The 15,546-nt window shown below is 48.4% G+C and overlaps 1 protein-coding gene across 2 annotated transcripts in view; it reads right to left on the reverse strand.

The window, feature by feature from the left end:
• The window catches only part of RIPK1 (receptor interacting serine/threonine kinase 1), a 66,830-nt gene that overhangs the window by 35,442 nt on the left and 15,842 nt on the right, over positions 1-15,546 (reverse strand). For both annotated transcript variants that reach the window (XM_075314807.1, XM_075314808.1), the window contains 2 exons: positions 13,803-14,034; positions 4,502-4,651 (listed from right to left, as the gene is read on the reverse strand). In XM_075314807.1, the coding sequence (XP_075170922.1) occupies positions 4,502-4,651; positions 13,803-14,034 (382 nt within the window). The remainder of the gene's footprint in view (positions 1-4,501; positions 4,652-13,802; positions 14,035-15,546) is intronic.

A 15,546-nucleotide genomic window follows, 5' to 3' on the forward strand; every position in this document is an offset into this window, starting at 1 on the left:
CCCATTCCTCACTCGCCAGGCATCCACCATTCCACGTTCCCCAATAAGAGTGCCAAACGAAGTCATACAACTATCCTGGATACCTGGAGGTCTACTACTCCTATCCCGGTACAGGTCTATCACATTATTGAAGTCCCCCACCAGTAAAAAAGGGATTACTCCCCCCTTCTCAGAGAACTCCCTTATCTCCCTTAGTTTGGTGCACTTATATGGAGGTGGTATATATATTGCAGCTATACACATGAGTCTGCCAAATATTTTACACTTGACGGCCACACACTGTCCCTCTTTATCCACATACACTTCTATCTCTTCATATTGCACAGAGTTATGGATCAGCAGTGATACACCCCTTGCATAGTTGGAAAAGGTGGAGTGATAGGCCTTCTGCACCCATCTCCTATTTAAAACATGTGTTGTCTCCTTTGTTAGATGCGTTTCTAGTAGACATATTACTGACGGGTTCTGGTCTTGAACATATTTAATTATTGCTGCTCTCCTAGACCTATCTGATAACCCTCTAATATTCCAACTCAACACCTTAATTCTATCCCCCATTATCCCACCCAGTAAAACCATCAAACCTTGTAGTATCTCCCCATGCTGCCTCTACCCTACCCCTTTCCCCCCTCCCCCCCTGCTCCCCTCCCCTCCTACTCCCCACCACTTCGTGTTTTCGAGTACTCCCGTGAAGCATCGGGTTTTCCAAACCTGGTCCATAATCCCTACTAAATTCCCCCCTACCTCCCTCGCCTTCCCCTCTTAGACACATTTTAAAACTCGTCCCTTTTCCAACAATTCTCCACTCCCCCCCCTGTCTATGTATAATCATATTCCACTTAACCAATATAACAGTAAAATGGCGAACAGTAATTAAACTGGAATCTCAAATTGTAAATACCACCACCGCGCCTAATTAGGCAGTCCCCATGTCCTGCGAAGCTCACATCAAACCCTTCGCATTCCCCCTGCATACTACCTCAATCCCAAAGGGAAGGAGAAAAAAAAAGAAAAAACAAGAAGGGTCCCCTGTAAGCTCCTAAGGATGTCGTAGAGCCTCAGCCGGCCTTCTCCAACACACTGCAGATTCAGACAGTCAGCTCATTCCTTCAAACGGATCCGCTTTTCGTTTGCGTCCAACCACTGCATGGCTTCCTCTGGAGTTGTAAAAAAGTGCACCTGCTCCAACGCCATCACTCTTAGCTTTGACGGGAACATCATTGAGTATTGCACCCCCATCTCTTGCAGGCGCCTCTTTACTCCTGTAAAAGTCATACGTAGCTTTTGAACAGAAATGGAATAGTCCGGGTATATGGAAATTCTCTGGCCATCAATCATAAGATCCTCCATGTCTCTTGCCTTTCGCAGTATAGTGTCCCTGTCTCTGTAGTTGAGGAGCTTGGCTAGCATAGTGCGAGGGCCCCTGCCTGCTGGTTGTGGCTGCATCGGGACTCTGTGTGCACGTTCCACAGCATAGAGCTTGGATAAGACATTAGCACCCATTTTCCCCCTGAGCCAGTCTTCTACATATTCAGTGGGGTTTCTTCCTTCCGCTTTCTCAGGGATGCCGACAATTCGGATGTTATTTCTTCTAGAGCGGTTCTCTAAATCATCATTTTTTGCCATGATTTCAGCTATCTGCTGTGCAAATGTCTTTTCAGACTTTTGTAGTTTTGTAATATGATCCTCTATTATCCCCACTCTCTCCTCCACAGCTCCTGTTCTCAGATCGGCTTTCTTGAGGTCTTTCTTGATGTCAGCAACCTCTGCCTGTAATCCCTTAACTTGCTTCGTCAGGGAAGTCAGAGCTGCTTTACAAAATGACACCACTGCAAAAATGTCCTTTAAAGTGGGGTTTTCTAGAGCCTCCTGTGCACTATGTGCTTTCTCCACTTCTGTATTATCTTGCTGCTTTTCACCATCCCCCATCTCATCAGAGCTGGCATTATCTTCTCCCTCCTCACCTCTGTTATCTATATACTGATGTGATTTCTCTGAAGTCCGGGCAAATTTCTCCAGCTTTGCAGCAATCTGCATCCTCTCCTGACAGGCTGCATTAACTTTCTCAGCTTCCTGCCTTATCATGGCACCATCTTGAGAGCTGGGGACTTTCCCGCCTCCATTATCTTTTTGCCTGTGACGGACCATGGCACTCTGCATCCACCAGACTCACCCCAGATAAGTCCTCACCACCTTATCTTCCTGACAGCCGGCTGAGGCAGTGATAACAGCGGTATTCAGGGATTTATCAAGGGAGTTTGCAGGAGAGCTCCACAAACACGTCTCTTCACATTGCCGTCCAGGCCACGCCCCCCCATATAGTCTGACACTTAACTTTTCCTGAATGCGATACCAAATATGCTTACTTTATTAATTTCTTTATCATTTTAATTCTTTAAACTAATGTTTACATTTTTTTTATTTTCCCTAAGATACTTGAACCTACAAATCCATCAGCAATCATCTACTGCATAACAGTGAAAATAGGTAGATGAGAGCTGGAGCCTACATCCACCCTGTATAAGTGAGTTCAGTTTCTGAGCCTGTGCCATATACCCGTTTGGAAATTACTGGTCTAAAGATAAAACATTGGGCATTAAAAAGATTATTCCAGCTAGAAGCATTAGCGCTCACTAAGTAGCACATTAAGGGCTTTGCAGTAGCCACAGCATATACAGTGGCATGGAAATGTTTGGGCACCTCTGGCCAAAATAGCTGCTATTGTGAAGAGTTAAGCAAATTAAAGATGAACTGATCTCTGAAAGGCATAAAGTTAAAGATGACACATTTCCTTTGTATTTTAGGCAAAAAAGAAAAAAACATTACATTTCATCTTTTACATTTTTAAATTAACAAAAAAAGGAAAATGAGCCCTGCTGAGAGCAGATCAAAGTATTGTAGTGCGCATGTGTTCTTTGACCTTTCCTTGCACCTGCGTATTACAGTATTTTGCTTTTGCCTCCACGTATTACAGTATTTTGCTTTGCCCCCAGTAGGGAAGATCAAAATGTGCGTGTGGAGGAGCACAATGGCGGCCTCTGTGGATGACATAGGATGTGTCATCCAAACGGAGCAGAGAAGGAGGATGACAATGGAAGGAAGATAGGAGCCGCCAGAGCGAGACCAACGATGCCCATCGGAGCCGACCGCCCCTCAGGTGAGTATAATAATAGTTGTTTTTTACGTTATACAGATCGGCCTGGGCTCTTATATATAGCATTCTAGAATCCTGTATATAACAGCTAACTGGTGGTGGTCGCCGTTTATGGGGGAAAACCTGGTGACAGGTTCCCTTAAAACTTGCTTAACTGTTCACAATAACAGTAATTTTGACTATGGGTGCCCAAACATTTACATGCCACTGTAAGCATAGATACATGTTAGCTGAGACCTTTTCATGGCAAATATTTTATCTGATACCCAGTACAAATGCTGTTTTGGTTAAAAAAAAAAAAAAAAGAACATTCCTAGGGCAATTTTTTCAGGCAACAATTTACATAAAACACATTTGAGGCTCAGATAACGCCGATTGTCCACATTTCTTTACACAGTCTATTTTCTATGCTCTATGAACTAATAGTTTATTTAACCACAAGTTTAAGTCAACAACAAAAATAGGTGTAATTTTAGGGTGTATAAAAAGAGAGATTAGATCCCGTGATCCCAACGTATTGTTACCCCTCTATAAATCACTTGTAAGGCCACATCTGGAATATGGGATCCAGTTTTGGGCTCCACATTTTAAAAAGGACATTCAGAAGTTAGAGTCAGTTCAAAGGCGGGCAACTAGACTATTACAAGGAATGGAAGGCCTCCCATATGATGAGAGGTTGAAAAAGTTAGATATGTTTAGCTTAGAAAAAAGACGGCTCAGAGGAGATCTCATTTATATGTATAAATACATGTGTGGTCAATATAAAGGACTGGCACATGACTTATTTCTTCCGAAAACAATACTAAGGACCAGGGGGCACTCACTGCGAGTGGAAGAAAAGCGATTCCGACACCTAAATAGGAAAGGGTTCTTTACAGTTAGAGCGGTCAGACTGTGGAATGCCCTACCACAAGAGGTAGTAATGGCAGATACTATAACAGCTTTCAAAAAAGGGCTGGATGATTTCCTCAGTACACACAACATTGTTGGTTATAAATGACTTAGTGACTAAATGTAGAACTGGTGGAGGAAGGTTGAACTAGATGGACCTAGGTCTTTTTTCAACCTAAGTAACTATGTAACTATGTTAGTTCAATAGCCAAAGAGGGTACACAATTTAGGGCAATACCCTCTCCAATTGCAATTTTTAAACATTGAACTTTTCAGCTTTTTTTTCCCCTCGCATGTATAACATGGCTGGTATAAAAAACGGCAAGACTTTTTATTTTTCTTAATAGATATTGTTACAGAAAACTAAATAAACATCACAAATTCTTGAAATGTTTATCATAGAATTTGATTTAAACAAATCAGTAATTTTCAGAAGACACACTCTGTAAGACTGACCTTGAAAAGTAGGACGCTCTTCTGGTTTACCGGTCCAGCATTGCACCATCAGATCTGAGGCTTCATTTAGTTCACATTGCAAATTTTCCTCTACTTCTGGTCTTTCACCGATACGTACACAACTTGATATTTGCTCATTATTAATTGCATCTACAGAATTAGAAAAAACCCTCAATGATTTGTCCATCCACCTTCTTTCTATTTTATGGCCTCCTTTAGTTAGGTTAGGGATACATGGTGACTTTGCGCACACAACTGAAGCTTTCACAGAAATGGATTGAGCCAATCTGTGTAACGTCATACATCTGACTGAAAATTTGGTGTAACATACTGTAGATCACTTATCTCAATTGTAGACCCTTTTTTGCATGACATACCTGTGTTTCTCCAAAAATCAGACTGGGTCTTTCCGTATTTTTTGGACTACAAGACGCACCCGGACCTTAAGACACACCCTGGTTTTAGAGAAGGAAAATAGGAAAATAAAGTTTTAAGCAAACAATGTGGTCATGACACACTGTTATGGGGCGAGGAGCTGCTGCTGACACTATTATGGGGGGTAATGTCCCCAAATTCTCTACTAAGGTACCACATCCTGGTAATGATCCTCCTGCCTTGTATATATATATATATATATATATATATATATATGTCCTTCATCCTGGTATAGCCCCCATCCAGCTATATACTGCCATCCTGGTATGTGCTCCTATCCTGCTATATACCTCATCCTGGTATATGGCCGCATCATGCTATATACCCCATTCTGGCATATGGCCGCATCCTTCTATATACCCATCCTGGCATATGGCCGCATCCTGCTATATACTCCCATCCTGCTATGTGCTCCAATCCTGGTATGTGCTCCCATCCTGCTATATGCCCCCATCCTGCTATATGCCATCATCCTGCTATATACCCCCATCCTGCTATATACCCCCATCCTGCTATATACCCCCATCCATCCTGCTATATACCCCCATCCATCCTGCTATATACCCCCATTCATCCTGCTATATAGCTCCATCCTGCAATATACCCCCATCCTGCTATATGTCCTGCATCCTGTGGCACACAAAAAAAATATAAATAAACGTTTATACTCACATTTCCTCGCTCCACGCAGCATCGCTCCTCCTCATGTCTGTGCCGGCAGCATCGCCCCTGGAGTCTGGAGCCGGCCACGCTCCCTGCAGCACCGCGATGTCCTCCTGTCTGTGCCGTCCGCGGCTGTGTGTGGACACGTGCGCACAGCGATGACGTCATCGCTGTGAGCACCACTAGTCGCCACACAGCCGCGGCTGGCACAGACAGGAGGAGATTGCGGTGCTGCGAGGGAACGGTGAGTATACTGATTCACTGCACCCCGCACTGATAATGATGCACGGGGGGCAGTGAATACAGCCGCACATGATCACTCCAGGCTGTAGTTGCCAGAGGTGATCATGTGGGTTGGCTGTTTAGTATGCGCGCATCCCCCGTCCACCTGTCAGCGCCAGCTTCAGCGCTGAGAGATGAGCGGAAGGATGGGTGTGCATATGTAATGAGCGGGCCGACGTGGTCACAGCAGGCGTTGCTGCAGTCTGCTCATGCCCCCGATGACCCGCTCCACCGCAGCACCCTCATTCCCCTCAGCCCTACATTCAGACTATAAGACGCACCCCCCACTTTCCCCCAAAATTTGGGGGGAAAAAAGTGCGTCTTATAGTCCGAAAAAAAGAGAATTTTGTTTACTTACCGTAAATTCTTTTTCTTATAGTTCCGTATTGGGAGACCCAGACCATGGGTGTTTAGCTTCTGCCTCCGGAGGACACACAAAGTACTACACTTAAAAGTGTAGCTCCTCCCTCTGAGCTTATACACCCCCTGGAGAACCAGATCTAGCCAGTTTAGTGCAAAAGCTGAAGGAGAATAGCCACCCACAAGTAAAAACAGAGCAAAAACCGGAACAACCGGAGACTCTGTCATCAACAACAGCCGGTGAAAACACGCGGAACAAGAAATTGCCAACAGGCAACAGGGAGGGAGCTGGGTCTCCCAATACAGAACTATAAGAAAAAGAATTTACGGTAAGTAAACAAAATTCTCTTTTTCTTTATCGTTCCTATGGGAGACCCAGACCATGGGACGTCTCAAAGCAGTCCATGGGTGGGAAATAAACAGAAAAACTAAGAAGTAGGCAGAACCTAACTTCACAAATGGGCGACAGCCGCCTGAAGGATGCGTCTGCCCAAGCTCGCATCTGCCGAAGCATGAGCATGCACTTGGTAGTGCTTCGAAAAGGTATGCAGGCTAGTCCAAGTGGCAGCCTGACAGACTTGTTGAGCCGTAGCCCGGTGCCTGAAAGCCCAAGAGGCACCGACAGCTTTGGTCGAGTGTGCCTTGATCCCCGGCGGGGGAGGCACCTGAGAACACTGGTAGGCGTCCGAAATGGTCGACCTAATCCAACGGGCTAAGGTTGGCTTAGAAGCAGAGAGGCCCTTGCGCCGACCTGTGGTTAGCACAAAAAGAGAAGTGCACCGCCTAAGAGCAGCGGTGCGAGACAGATAGATCCGGAGAGCACGCACCAGATCCAGGGTATGCAGCGCTTTTTCAAAGCGATGAACAGGAGCCGGACAAAGGAAGGTAGGGTAATGTCCTGGTTAAGGTGGAAAGGAGAGACCACCTTAGGAAGAAAGTCCGGAGTGAGACAGAGAACCACCTTGTCTTGATGAAAAACCAAAAAAGGTGACTCCGAAGAGAGCGCAACCAAATCGGAGACTCTCCTGAGGGAAGTTATGGCCACTAGAAAGACCACTTTCTGTGAAAGACGAAACAAAGAAACCTCCCTAAGAGGCTCAAAGGGGGGTTTCTGCAAAACCGTGAGAACCAAATTGAGGTCCCAGGGATCCAAGGGCCGCCGGTAAGGCGGAATGATGTGAGACGCGCCCTGCATGAAGGTGCGGACCTGAGCCAGCCGGGCGAGACGCCGCTGGAACAGAACTGACAGAGCTGAGACTTGTCCCTTGAGAGAGTTGAGGGACAGTCCCAGCTGCAGACCGGACTGTAGAAAGGACAGAAGGATCGGCAAGGAAAATGGCCAAGGAGGATGGCCGGAAGAGCGACACCAGGACAGGAAAATTTTCCAAGTCCTGTGATAGATCTTGGCGGAGGAAGACTTCAGGGCCCGAGTCATAGTGGAGATGACTTCAGGAGGGATACCAGAAGCCGTCAAGATCCAGGACTCAAGAGCCACGCCGTCAATTTGAGAGCCGCAGAATTCAGGCGGAAAAACTGACCTTGTGAGAGAAGGTCTGGACGGTCCGGAAGATGCCACGGCACCTCTACGGACAGAAGGAGCAGGTCTGGGTACCAAGCTCGCCTGGGCCAGTCCGGAGCAATGAGAATGACTCGACGGCCCTCCATTCTGATCTTGCGCAGGACTCTGGGCAAGAGAGCTAGAGGGGGAAACACGTAGGACAGACGAAACTGGGACCAGTCTTGGACCAGAGCGTCCGCGGCGAATGCCTGAGGATCGTGGGAGAGAGCCACGTAAACGGGAACTTTGTTGTTGTGACGGGATGCCATTAGGTCCACGTCCGGAGTGCCCCATTTGCGGCAGATTGACTGAAAAACTGCCGGGTGCAGGGACCACTCGCCACTGTCCACGGTTTGACGGCTGAGATAATCTGCCTCCCAGTTTTCCACGCCTGGGATGTGGACTGCGGATATGGTGGACTTGGAGTCCTCTGCCCATTGAAGGATGCGTTGTACCTCCAACATTGCCAGGCGGCTGCGTGTCCCGCCTTGGTGATTGATGTAGGCAACCGCTGTCGCATTGTCCGACTGGACTCGGATGTGCCTGCCCGCCAACAGATGGTGAAAAGCTAGGAGAGCCAGAAGCACGGCTCTGGTTTCCAGCACATTGATTGAAAGGGCTGATTCGGACGGAGCCCAAGTGCCCTGCGCTCGGTGGTGGAGACATACCGCTCCCCAGCCGGATAGACTGGCATCCGTGGTAAGGATCACCCAGGACGGGGCCAGAAAGGAGCGCCCCTGGGACAGAGAGAGGGGCCGAAGCCACCACTGAAGAGAGCTCCTGGTCTGTGGCGACAGAGCCACTAACCTGTGCAAGGAGGAAGGCCGCTTGTCCCAGCAGCGGAGAATGTCCAGCTGCAGGGGACGCAGCTGGAACTGGGCAAAGGGAACAGCCTCCATTGATGCCACCATCTGACCCAGCACCTGCATCAGGCGCCTGAGGGAATAACGGCGGGGCCTCAGCAGAGAGCGCACCGCCAGTTGGAGGGACTGCTGTTTGACTAAGGGCAACTTCACAAGTGCCGGCAAAGTCTCGAACTGCATCCCTAGGTACGTGAGACTCTGGGTCGGAGTCAGAGTGGACTTGGGAAGATTGACAAGCCACTCGAATTGGGCTAGAGTGGCGAGAGTGAGCGAGACCCTCCGCTGACAGTCCACGCTGGATGAAGCCTTTACCAGAAGGTCGTCCAGGTAAGGGATCACTGCCAACCCCTGTAGGTGCGGGACCGCAATCACTGCTGCCATGACCTTGGTGAATACCCGAGAAGCTGTGGCCAACCCGAAGGGGAGAGCCACAAATTGGAAATGTTCCTCTCCGATTGCAAAACGTAGCCAACGCTGGTGTGAAACTGCAATTGGCACATGCAGATAGGCATCTCTGATGTCGATGGATGCCAGGAAGTCCCCTTGGGTCATTGAGGCAATGACTGATCGCAGAGACTCCATGCGAAAATGCCGCACCTGAACATGCTTGTTGAGAAGCTTGAGATCCAGGATGGGTCGGAAAGAACCGTCCTTTTTGGGGACTAGGAAGAGATTTGAGTAGAAACCTCTGAACCGTTCCCGGGCGGGAACTGGTACAATTACTCCGTTGGCCTGCAAGGATGCCACGGCCTGTGAGAAGGCTGCGGCCTTGGAGCAGGGGGGAGTTGAGAGAAAAAATCTGTTTGGCGGACTGGAAGAAAATTCTATCCTGTAGCCGTGGGAGATGATATCCCTTACCCACTGATCGGAGACGTGTTGAAACTACGCGTCGCCAAAGTGGGAGAGCCTGCCACCGACTAAGGACGTTGCTGGCGCGGACAGATAGTCACGAGGAGGCTGCCTTGGTGGCAGCGCCTCCTGCGGTCTTTTGTGGACGCGCTTTTGGGCGCCAGTTGGATTTCTGGTCCTTGGCTGAGTTAGTGGACGAGGCCGAGGGCTTAGAGGAGGACCAGTTGGAGGAACGAAAGGAACGAAACCTCGACTGATTCCTGCCCTGGACAGGTTTCCTGGTTTTGGTTTGTGGCATGGAAGTACTCTTCCCGCCAGTAGCTTCCTTGATAATTTCATCCAGCTGTTCACCGAACAGCCGGGACCCAGCAAAAGGGAGTCCAGCAAGGTACTTCTTTGAAGAAGCATCTGCCTTCCACTCTCGAAGCCACAAGATCCTGCGGATAGCGAGGGAATTAGCCGAAGCCACCGCAGTGCGGTGAGAAGCTTCCAGCATGGCAGACATGGCATAGGACGAAAAAGCTAAAGCTTGGGAAGTTAAGGTAACCATTTCGGGCATTGATTCCCTGGTGAGGGAATGCATCCCCTCTAGAGAAGCAGATATGGCTTTGAGAGCCCACACTGCTGCAAAAGTCGGGGAGAACGAAGCCCCCGCCGCTTCATATACGGATTTGGCCAGAAGATCAATCTGGCGGTCAGTGGAATCCTTAAGAGAGGTGCCATCAGCCACCGATAGAACGGTCCGGGCTGAGAGCCTAGACACCGGGGGGGTCTACCTTTGGGGAATGAGCCCACTCCTTGACCACCTCAGGTGGAAAGGGAAAGTGGTCATCAGAACCACGCTTTGGGAAGCGTTTGTCAGGACAGGCCCTGGGCTTGGTCACAGCGGCCTTAAAACTGGAGTGGTTAAAGAACACACTCTTTGCTCTCTTTGGCAGAAAAGCACCAGTTTACCTCGCCTGAGAGGGTTGCTCCTCTGATACTGGCGGATTGAGATCCAGTACAGAATTAATGGACGCAATCAAATCACTAACATCTGAGTCACTTTCGGACAGATCAATGGGGTACATGGAGTTAACCTCCGAGCCCCCCGTAAAGGCATCCTCCTCGTCCTGCGAGTCAGCTCCTGAATCAGAGCCGCGGGACGAGGAAGGAGAGGGAACCCTGCGTCTCTTCTTAGGAGGACGGGGTCTGGGACCAGATGATGAATCCTCTGTGAGCTTCGGTCCTGAGAGACCCCTAGCAGCAGAGGCACCCTGTGAAAGGGGCTGATGCATGTTCAGCAAAGTCCTGGACAGAAGTCCCATGGACTCAGCAAAAGACTGGGAGATAGACCTAGAAAAGGATTTTACCCAAGCCGGGGGTTCAGCCACAGGAGCAGGAGCAGCCTGAGAGACCACTGGGGGTAAGACTCCAGGCTGAGGCACCGCCAGGTTAGAGCAGGCATCACAATGTGGGAATATGCTCGGTTCATGCAGCAGGAGCTTACATGCAGTGCATACTGAATACAGCTTTGGAGCCTTGCTCCTCGTGTGAGACATGCTGCTGGACTGGGGGCTCTGCCAGAGAATGAACCCCAGAGAGTATAATCAGAGGTCCACAACCGGAGACCGGTTGTGGCTTACCAGACCGCTGGAGCGGTGTTGTGTGCCCTCCAGATCCCGAAGTCCGGACCCCCAAGCACAGCAACTCAGCAGAGATGCTGCAGACCAGCGCTTGCAGAGAGAACGCTGAGAAAATGGCCGCCGGAGCGAAGAGAGGGGGCGGGACTTGTCCTGAGGAGCGGGAACTGGAGGGCTATAGAGACCTGCCGGGGAGGAGGGACGCCCCAGCAGTGGGGAGTATCCAGAACGGCCGCCGGGCGGAGCAGAGCCTGTCCCTCTGCATGAGTGACATGCGAGGGCAGTGAAACCGAAACTAGGCCTCCGGCGAAGCCGGGGCCTAAATTTGAGCGGCGCGGCCGGCGCGCAGGCACCATCGGCGCGGTTCTCAGGCGACAGCCAGAGAACCCGCCGGAAATGTCATAAAACACACTCAGCACACTCTCCCACAAAAATAAAGTACAGGGACCCCCATATATAAACGTCTCAGGTACTTAGCTTGCTGAGACGCAGGGTTCCAAGTCCCTGGGGATGAGTGCTCCGGTCTGGCAGGATCCTGAAGGGCTGCGGATGGAGACTGGTCTCCTGCCAAGCATGGAGACCGTGCTGGCTCCCACTTCAAGCCAGAGCCCAGGAGGGATGGTGAAGGAGCGCGGCATGTAAGGCTGCAGCCTTGTAAATCAACCTTAACAACACCGCCGACACAGTGGGGTGAGAAGGGACATGCCGTGAGTCCAGACTTGGACCCGCTTTTCTTCAAACTCTTTCCAAAAATCAAAAAATCAGATGAGAATGCATGTGTGGATGTATGCCTTCTGAACACAAAGCGATAAACTGGCTAGATCTGGTTCTCCAGGGGGTGTATAAGCTCAGAGGGAGGAGCTACACTTTTAAGTGTAGTACTTTGTGTGTTCTCCGGAGGCAGAAGCTAAACACCCATGGTCTGGGTCTCCCATAGGAACGATAAAGAAATACGGTATATTATTTTCTGGTCCGAAATATGTGATAGGGCTTATTTTTAGGAGATGTTTTATATTTTCCCATCAACAACAATCCACATTTATTCTTGAATACATAAAATAATAATATGTTAATCCTATTACTGGTTCAGATGCACATTTTCTTATCTGATCTACTATTCTCATGATACAGAACCAGTCAAAGTGGTCGGTACATATATTTATAAAGGTTTAAAATTACCTGCTTAAATTATTTTCTATGTAATGCTAAGTTTTCCACCAAAAGAAAGCAGATGCCTCCCAAAAGAATCACACTTACCAGACCCCAGACAATTAGAGTTGGCAAGTGAATGGGCTCTATCATACAAATCTGCATTGCTGTCAGGTCCCTCTTTTGTTCTACAGCGTTTGGCTCCCCCTGGTGACTGGAAGCAGTATCACTCGTGCGGAGTGATACTGCTACCCAATCTGTGTGTGAGAGCTGCAGTGCAATGCAGCTGGAATGGCAAGGAACCTGAAAGCAATGCAGATCTCTGTATGAGAGCCCATCCACCATTGTAATTGTTTGGAGTCTGATGAGTACAAAGTTTGTTTTTTTTTGTTTTTTTGGGGGGGGAGGTCTGCTTTCTTTTTTGGAGTGTCTGCTTTCTTTTGGGGATGTCTGCTTTCTTTGATGAAGAGTCATGCTGTATTATTTAACTTTTTTAGCTGCTTGGACAATTCCTTATGGAACGGCAACTAGGTCTTATTCTTGGAGTACGGCTTATATTTTAAGCTTACTCAAAAAAGCCCCAAAGGTCCTACTAGGGCTTATTTTCAGGGTAGGTCTTATTTTTGAGGAAACAGGATAATACTACTATACCATAAAGCCAGGGCTCCATAATACATGTGTGAATATCAGATGTGTACACACAATATCCATGAATTATATAAAGGTCAACTGTAAAATAGTGCTCAAAGATGTATAGATGTACAGTATGTTAACCACTGACTTGGGCAAAATAGTAAGGGGTACTTTGCACGTTGCGATATCGCTACTGCGTTATCGTCGGGGTCAAAACGAAAGTGACGCACATCCGGCGCCGGTAAGGACGTCGCAACGTGTAAAGCCTAGATGCGCCGATAAACGATCACAAAAGCGTCGGAAATCGGTGACCTGTGTAGCGTCGGCCATTTTCATAATGTCGCACCAATAGGAGATACGATTTTGTTCCTCGTTCCTGCGGCAGCACACATCGCTGTGTGTGAAGCCGCAGGAGCGAGGAACATCTCCTTACCTACCTCCACCGGCTATGCGGAAGGAAGGAGGTGGGCAGGATGTTTACATCCCGCTCATCTCCGCTTCTATTGGCCGCCTGCCGTGTGACGTCGCTGTGACGCCGCACGACCCGCCCCCCTTAGGAAGGAGGCGGGTCACCGGCCAGAGCGACGTCGCAGGGCAGGTAAGTGCGTATGAAGCTGCCGTAGCGATAATGTTCGCAAAGCCAACTATCACAAGTTATCGCATGTGCGACGGGGCGGGTACTATCGCGATCGGCATCGCTAGCCGATGCTAGCGATGTCGCAATGTGCAAAGTACCCCTAAGAATGAATGATAGACACAGATACTTAAAATATAAAATAAGTCTACAAGTGAATCCCTGAAATACTGTGGAGATATATTTCAGAAATACCCTTCTTGCACTATTTCCATAGTGCATGACGTGCAGCTAAAACCAGATACTGTCTTACGTTCGTAGGGTTCCTTGTTGTTCAGTATCACCCAGATTACAATTCCAAAACTGTAAATGTCCGATTTTTCAGTTGCCTTTACATTTAAACTCTTCAGGTGTTCTGGAGCCATATAACTTAATGTTCCAGCATTCTTTGTTTTCACTGTGCTGCTTTGAGTCCTCTGCCGATCCGTCTCCTCTCTTGTGAGGGTACTCCATTTCTGAAAGGCAGCAACCCCAAGGTCTGCAATCTAATAATAAAGGCAGTTTTATTTTAAATATTGGAAAATGAAAAGCACATTTTTTGTCAAAAGTATAGTGCATGCAAAATAATTAATTTAGAAAATTGAAAAAATAAAATAAATATGCTTCAGTCCACCAGGTTATATGCTGAATGTTCAATGTTTTTTGCACTTTAAAATGATTTCAAAATGATAAATATGTGTATTTTTCCAAATGGAATATTTGCAAAATACATGGTGGTAATCTAATGTGTATGAGAGCTACAAAACGTCTCCTCCCTTACCTCCTAAGTATGACACAGATTTATTTTTTTTTGTATTTGACAGAACGTTCAATAATTACAATTAAAACTAATAAAAAACAGAAATCTTTTGTGTGTACCACGTACTCAGCCATGTCACCCCTCTTCCTTTCCACTTTCCTATGCCTAGCTGAAAGTTAACTGCCTGCAGGAGGAGCCTTCCTCCACTTCTCTGTGTGCAATAGGACATACGTGTTGTTAAAGGGAACCTGTCACCAGATTTGGCAACTATAAGCTGTGGCCACCACTACTGAGCTCTTAGGCCGGGGCCACACGGGGCACTAGTGCGATCCTCGCACGACACGTGGCTCGCGCTGGCAACACAGCAGGAGCCGAGTGTCATGCTAGTATCCATGCGACTGAGGTACGACTGTGCGAGTGGACCTCAGCTGCGGGGGGCGGGTCAGCGTTGCGGAGGGGCGAGCTGGCACGGAGGAGGGGAAGGAGGGATTTCTCTCCCTCTCTCCTCCGTAGCTGGCTATTGCGATTCTCGCTCTGCACGCACGGTACACCGGTGTACCGTGAGTGCAGTGCGATTTTTCTCTTGTCCCATTCACCTGAATGGGTGCGAGAGAAAAGAGTCTCACATTACAGTCGCAGCATGCTGCGATTGTTTTCTCGGTCCGATTAGGACTGAGAAAATAATCTCTCATGTGCGCTGACACACAGGCTAGAATTGGTCCGAGTGGAATGAGATGTTTTATTGCACTCCACTCGCACCGATTTTCTCGCCGTGTGGCTTAGGTCTAATATAGAGCATTCCAGAATACTGTATTTAAGTGCCCAGGCCGCGCTATATAACGTAAAAAACACTTTTATAATACTCACCTGGGGGGAAGGCGGTCCAGTCCGATCAGTGTCGCTGCTCTCTGGTCCAGCACCTTCTCTCTGCTGCAATCTCCGTCCTCTTTCTTCCCAGCTCAATGTGGATGCACACGTCTACGTCATCCACACAAGTAGACATTGCGGTCCTGCGCAGGTGCACTTTATCTGCACTGCTGAGGGCAGATCAAAGTACTGTAATGTGCAGGTGCAAGGAATGGTTAAAGACCACCCGAGCATGCGCCCTATAATACTTTGATCTGCCCTGAGCAGGGCAGATCAAAGTGCTCCTGTGCAGGACCTCAATGCCGGCTAGTGCGCGGGCCTCAGAAGAAGGAGGACGGCAATTGCCCCAGACAGGAGGCGCCGGACCAGAGAGAGGAGGCTCCGGATCGGA

This window comes from Anomaloglossus baeobatrachus, chromosome 6, assembly GCF_048569485.1.
Source record: "Anomaloglossus baeobatrachus isolate aAnoBae1 chromosome 6, aAnoBae1.hap1, whole genome shotgun sequence".
NCBI lineage: Eukaryota > Metazoa > Chordata > Amphibia > Anura > Aromobatidae > Anomaloglossus > Anomaloglossus baeobatrachus.